At 57.4% G+C, this 5595-nt stretch overlaps 1 protein-coding gene across 1 annotated transcript in view; it reads right to left on the bottom strand.

The window, feature by feature from the left end:
• The window catches only part of ABCC10 (ATP-binding cassette, sub-family C (CFTR/MRP), member 10), a 20635-nt gene that overhangs the window by 1561 nt on the left and 13479 nt on the right, over nucleotides 1–5595 (bottom strand). Inside the window, 7 exon segments of the mRNA XM_010863237.1 lie at nucleotides 25–170; nucleotides 1025–1278; nucleotides 1528–1596; nucleotides 1598–1689; nucleotides 2201–2370; nucleotides 2687–3030; nucleotides 5300–5489. Of these exon segments, the coding sequence (XP_010861539.1) occupies nucleotides 25–170; nucleotides 1025–1278; nucleotides 1528–1596; nucleotides 1598–1689; nucleotides 2201–2370; nucleotides 2687–3030; nucleotides 5300–5489 (1265 nt within the window).

The following is a 5595-nucleotide window of genomic DNA, read 5'->3' on the forward strand; positions in this document are numbered from 1 at the left end:
CACCACGAAGGACAGGACACTCACCCATAGACTCGATCGCCTCACTCAGGTGGCACTGCTCCAGTGCCTGCCATAGGGCCCCATCCTCATACAGACCCCGGGGGTCCAGGTTTTCCCGCACGGTCCCGCTGAACAAAAAGGGCTCCTGCGGGATGATCGCCAGCTGGGATCTGGGGGGACAGGGGTTGAGACTCGAGATGTGACCACTTCTGCTCCCAGCACAGGTCTCAGTTATAGGTCCAGCCCTTCAGGAGAGCGTGGGGTAAGACTTGATTAAAACCCCCATCCTGCTCCCTGCTTGGTCAGGCATGAACCTAGGATTGTGCTGGTGCTACGAGGAACACCAAGGAAACCAAAGGCCTGAGGGGCAAAAACAGAACAAGCATAAGCCAAACTGTGTGGCACTGATGCCAGTGTCGTGGGACAGGAGTGGATGGCAAGGAACGGCCAGAGAGTGTGACTGGGTAGGGCACGCGTCCAGCTTGAAAGCAGGCCTCAAATCGGGTCCTGAGGAGCTCTCTGGTCAAGCCATAAGGGGAGGCTGGCACAGGTTAGGAGAGAAGGGCCAGGGCCTGGGGTCAGTAATTGCTTGAGGATAGCGCTTCCCCCTACCTTTTCCCATGTCATGGAACTAAGAGAAAATGATAAGAGTAATGTGGTCAGGGGGATGTTTGGCTCCAGATGAGGCCACTTGTGGCCAGGGGCTACTGGCCCAGGTCACCAGCTGTCCCAAGCCCCAGGGCACGGCACCTGGGAGGCTCTGATTCAGGAGATAGTGACCAGTGGTCTAAAGTGGAAGGCATCGTGTGCTGGAAGTCCAAGCTGAAGCTGGGAAGGTGAAAGCCTTAAGGCCGCAGCTTTGAATCCAGGCCTGAGTGCAGGGAGCTCACTATTCTAGCCTGCTTGTCCCACCCTCTGTCTCACCACCTGATCCACCCTGGCTGCTGGGTTTATATAAAGCCTTCCTGGCTGGGCCTTCCTCTCCCTGCCAGTGGCCGTGTCCCCTCTTCTCACTCCCCCACACCTGAGCTCGGCCAGCTCCAGCTGGCTGGTGTCCATGCCGTCCAGAAGCACTCGCCCAGAACTGGGCTCTAGCAGCCGGAAAAGCACCAACAACAGGGAAGACTTGCCGGAGCCCGTGCGGCCCACGATGCCCAGCTTCTCTCCAGGCTGCACGCGGAAGGTCACCCCATCCAGGGCGTTGGGCAGCCCTGGCCGGTACACCAGCACCACATCCTGGAACTCCACGCTCCCCTGGCTCAGCCAGCTGATGCCTAGCTGGTAGGGTCCGTGCATGGGAGAAGGCGGGAGACGGGTGAGACGGGGGGAAAGGGTGGAGGGACAGGTTGGAGAGTGGAAGGGAGGGACGGATGGTGTGAGAGGAGAGGTGGGGAGTTAGGAGGGATGGGGGATGGGCATGTAGAATGGGGAGATCACAAGGGACACTACAGTGGAGAAAAGTTGGTGAGGGGCACAAGGAGAGGAACTGGGGGGCCTTCAGGGTGCCAGCACCCAGGCTGGGGCTACCTGTGGCCGCTGGCCCCGGGGCTCCTGGGGCAGGTCACAGGAGGACTCCTCCAGCCGCTCGCCACACACCCAGCATGGCTTCTGTCTGTGTGAAGCTGCTCACTAACCCTGAGAGCAGGCCCGTCAGGGACAGGGCATAGGACAGCGACAGGCCCACCAGTCCTGGGGGAGGGGACAGAGGACAGAGAGCTAGGGGAGGCCTGGACACTGGGGTGCGTGTAGGGAGGGGGTGGGCAGAATGGGCGAACCCTGAGCTGTGGACCGTGGGCATGTGAAGGAAGCTAGCACTGAAGCAAGAAGATGCAGGAGCCAGGCCACGCCCACGGGAGGCTGGATGCAAGGCAGTGGGTGGGCCTGGAGAGGCTGCGCAGGGGGACGGGAGAAGGCAGGTGGACTGGGGTGGGGTACTAGGCGCTGAGGATGGGGCAAGCAGGCACGGGTGGTGATCAGAAGACCTGTTTAGCCCCAGATCCACCACCACCCGGCAAGGGACTCCTCGAGACTCAGCGTCCCCAACTCTGAAATGGGGGTCTTGAGAATGACAACATATCCTCACAGGGAACCCTGGTCAAGAGGTGAAAATCCTTGGCAGTAAAGGGAGATGTCATGGTAGTCGAGGGGGATGAGGAATAACAGGCTTCTGAGGTGAGACCGCAGGGCCCTGGGGTGGCACCTGGGTTGGCGAGGCCCTGCTGGTGCTGCACCAGAGCGATGCCCGAGATGGCGCTGACTACTGCGGCCCCCATGAGCTGTAGCCGGATGTCCAACCACTGCATCGTGGCACTGGCAGCAAACTGGCACCTCTGGTTGAGCTCCAGGAGTCTCTGGTTCTCCTCCTCAAACCTGGAGGAGGCCATGCTGTGGCTGCATTGGCCCGCCCAGACTTCCTCCCTGCAGGACACCCCCTCCTTGGCGCTGACCCGCACGCCCACAGGCCTTGCCTCAGGGCTACGGAGGAACCAGTGCACTCTTTCACGGGGGCCTTCTTGGCCTCACTAACCTGTTTTTTCCGTTTCCTTCCTCTCTCCCCTAGTGCCATCACCCACCTTTCTCTTCTCAGGAGACCTGAGATCCACGACCACCCCACCCCAACTTCACCCCCTCTGACCATCCCAGCATCTCACGCCTGTGGCTCTGGCTGGAAGAGGCACTCACACACCTGTAGGTGGCCCCGGCGGCCCGGAGCACAGGGAGGCCGGCCAAGGTGTCGGCCAGGTGGGTGTAGAGGGGAGACAGGCTGAGGCTGCCCAGGCGCCGCAGCTCCCGCGAGGAGGCCCTGTAGTGGCTCTGCACGCGATAGTAGATGATGCTCAGAGGCGGCAGCAGCAGCAGCAGCCAGGGCAGGCTGAAGCCCAGCACAGCCAGGAGCCCCAGCAGGCCTGCCGCGTTGGCCAGCAGGATGTTGAGGATGAAGGGCAGGCTGTCATCTGCACAGGCCACGTCAGAGGAGAAGCGGTTGAGGACCCGGCCCGTGGGCGTGGAGTCGAAGAAAGTCACTGGAGCCTGGGAGAAGAGATGTGATTGGGCCAGGGTAGGACAAGGCAGAAAAGCCTCGGAGGCCACGCCCAGGGAAGGTGGGCTCGGGGGAGAGGCCCAAGGTAGAGAACAGGAAAGCAGTAAAGTGTTCCCAGAGTTCAGGGCACTGAGGAGGGAATGGAAGAGCTTAGAACAATACCCCAGGGTGGGCATGATAGAGGCTGTCTGTCCCTCTGGCTGGTGGGGACCCTGAGGCTGTCTGTCCCTCTGGCTGGTGTCCCAGGCTGGCCACTCCCTACCTCTGTGCTGCTGCTGCTAAATCGCTTCAGTTGTGTCCGATTCTGTGCAACCCCACAGACAGCCTCTTACCAGGCTCCTCTGTCCCTGGGATTCTCCAGGCAAGAATACTAGAGTGGGTTACCATTTCCTTCTCCAATGCATGAAAGTGAAAAGTGAAACTGAAGTCACTCAGTCGTGTCCAATTCTTAGCAACCTCATGGACTGCAGCCTACGAGGCTCCTTCGTCCATGGGATCTTCCAGGCAAGAGGACTGGAGTGGGGTGTCATTGCCTTCTCCACCTCTGTGCTACACATGCCTACTCCGCTTTCGAGGGCAGGGAGCTAATCCCATTCCAGAAGATGGAGACTTCAGGCCATGAGTACGATTTCGAGGTCAGGAAGAACACCCTGACTGCCCATGGCTGGACAGAGTGGTGAGGACAGCGGTCAAGTCAATGCTGTCTCATGGCAAGGGCTCAGGCTTTGGAGTCAGACTGCTCCTTGATTCCAGCCCTGCTGCTTACCAGATGTGAGACCCCGCCAAGGGGGTTTCCTCTCCTCAAGGCCCCCATCCCTCATCTCCAAAAGGGGGATGGCAATGGAACCACACATCCTGGAGCTGACTGCACAGGCAGTCAGAGGCTCAGGGGAGTCTGCCTTTCATGGAGCAGGGGCTCAGGAGCTATTTAGACTACTCATTACTGGGAGGTGCCGTCTCAAAGACAATCCTTTTCCTTTCCCTGCCTTCCCTGTCTCCCAACTCTCTGCCTTTACTGGGAGAACAGTCCTATCTTAAGGCAAGGAACTAGGTCAAAGGGACTTGCGAATGTCACCCCTAATGTCAGCTTATGATAAAATCAATTCCTTCACAGCCTGAAGATGTGGGCAGACAGTGGGCAGCTGCTCCCTGAGAAGCAAGGGAAAGACCCACACAGTCCTGGGTTCATGGCCACAGGACTCGCTTGCCCACGTCACAGGACTAGCTTGCCCAGGTCACATACACCCTCAGAGCCTGTTTCCTCATCTGTAGAAAGGGGATAACAGTATTCATTTCACAGGGTTATAAGGAGGCCCTAATAAGATACCAGACAAAAAAGAGCTTTGCAATAATAACAACATGGTTAATAATAATAATTGCTAATTGAGCACTCAGTATATGCCAGGCACTATGCTAAGTACTTTCCATGTACTGATGAATCCTCATAATGTACTATAGAGCAAGCAACAGACAATATACACACACAGCAACAGGCATGGATCTTAAAATGAGCTCTAAATAAAAACTGTAAGAAAAGAATGTCATTTATAAAACTGTTGCTGCTGCTGCTAAGTCGCTTCAGTCGTGTCCGACTCTGTGCAACCCCATAGATGGCAGCCCACCAGGCTCCTCTGTCCCTGGGATTCCCCAGGCAAGAACACTGGAGTGGGTTGCCATTCCTTCTCCAATGAATGAAAGTGAAAAGTGAAAGTGAAGCCTCCCAGTCGTGTCTGACTCTTCGCGACCCCATGGACTGCAGCCCTCCAGGCTCCTCTGCCCATGGGATTTTCCAGGCATTTATAGAACTACCTGGGCACAAAATATAGCCATTTTGTAAAAAGGCAAACAAAAAGATACATACTAAACATACCTCACAAGGTTGTTTATCAAGGAAAGGAGGGGAAATGGAAACAAGGTTTGCAGATAAAAAGAGATGGATCAATAAATAAAATGCAAAAGGGACCTCACGTGAACTAAGGGTGGTTAACTCAGTCCTCTGAGCTTGAAGTTCAACTGGAAGTGACTCAGGAAGAGTCTCTTCTCCTCATGTTACAGAGGAGAAAGCCATAGGCTTAAGTAACTGGGTTTGAACCCAGCAGCTGCTCTGCTCTCGTCTCTTCAGGTCTCAAGGTGTCAAGTGCTGCACCCATCTGAGAGGAGCTGATTTCTCCTGAGGACTGGGGGATGGGATGGGCCCCCCGATGGAGCCAGGTACTGGGAGGGCCCCCTGAGGCCACCTCCACCCTCCTATCACCTCACCATGAGGACTCGACCCAGGAGGCGGCGATGCAGGGTGGCGGCCGCTTGGAGGGTGCCTGCCGCGAAGAGCACGGCCCGGAGAAGGGTGCAGAGGGAGTTGACACCAGCGATGGTCGCGTACACAGTGAGGTAGAAACGGAGGTCTGAGGAGCCGTTGGGGGCAGCTTTGGGCAGTGGGAACACTGAGGTGCTGGGTGGTGGGGAGGGGGCTGTGGGTAACCAAAAGTGGGGCCACTCAGGGTTCCCTTCCCTGCCCCCACGCCACCTCTCCCCACCTTCCAGAAGACACAGGCCCT

The sequence above is a fragment of the Bison bison genome, unplaced genomic scaffold (genome assembly GCF_000754665.1).
Source record: "Bison bison bison isolate TAMUID 2011002044 unplaced genomic scaffold, Bison_UMD1.0 scf7180017864487, whole genome shotgun sequence".
NCBI classification, from domain to species: Eukaryota; Metazoa; Chordata; class Mammalia; order Artiodactyla; family Bovidae; genus Bison; species Bison bison.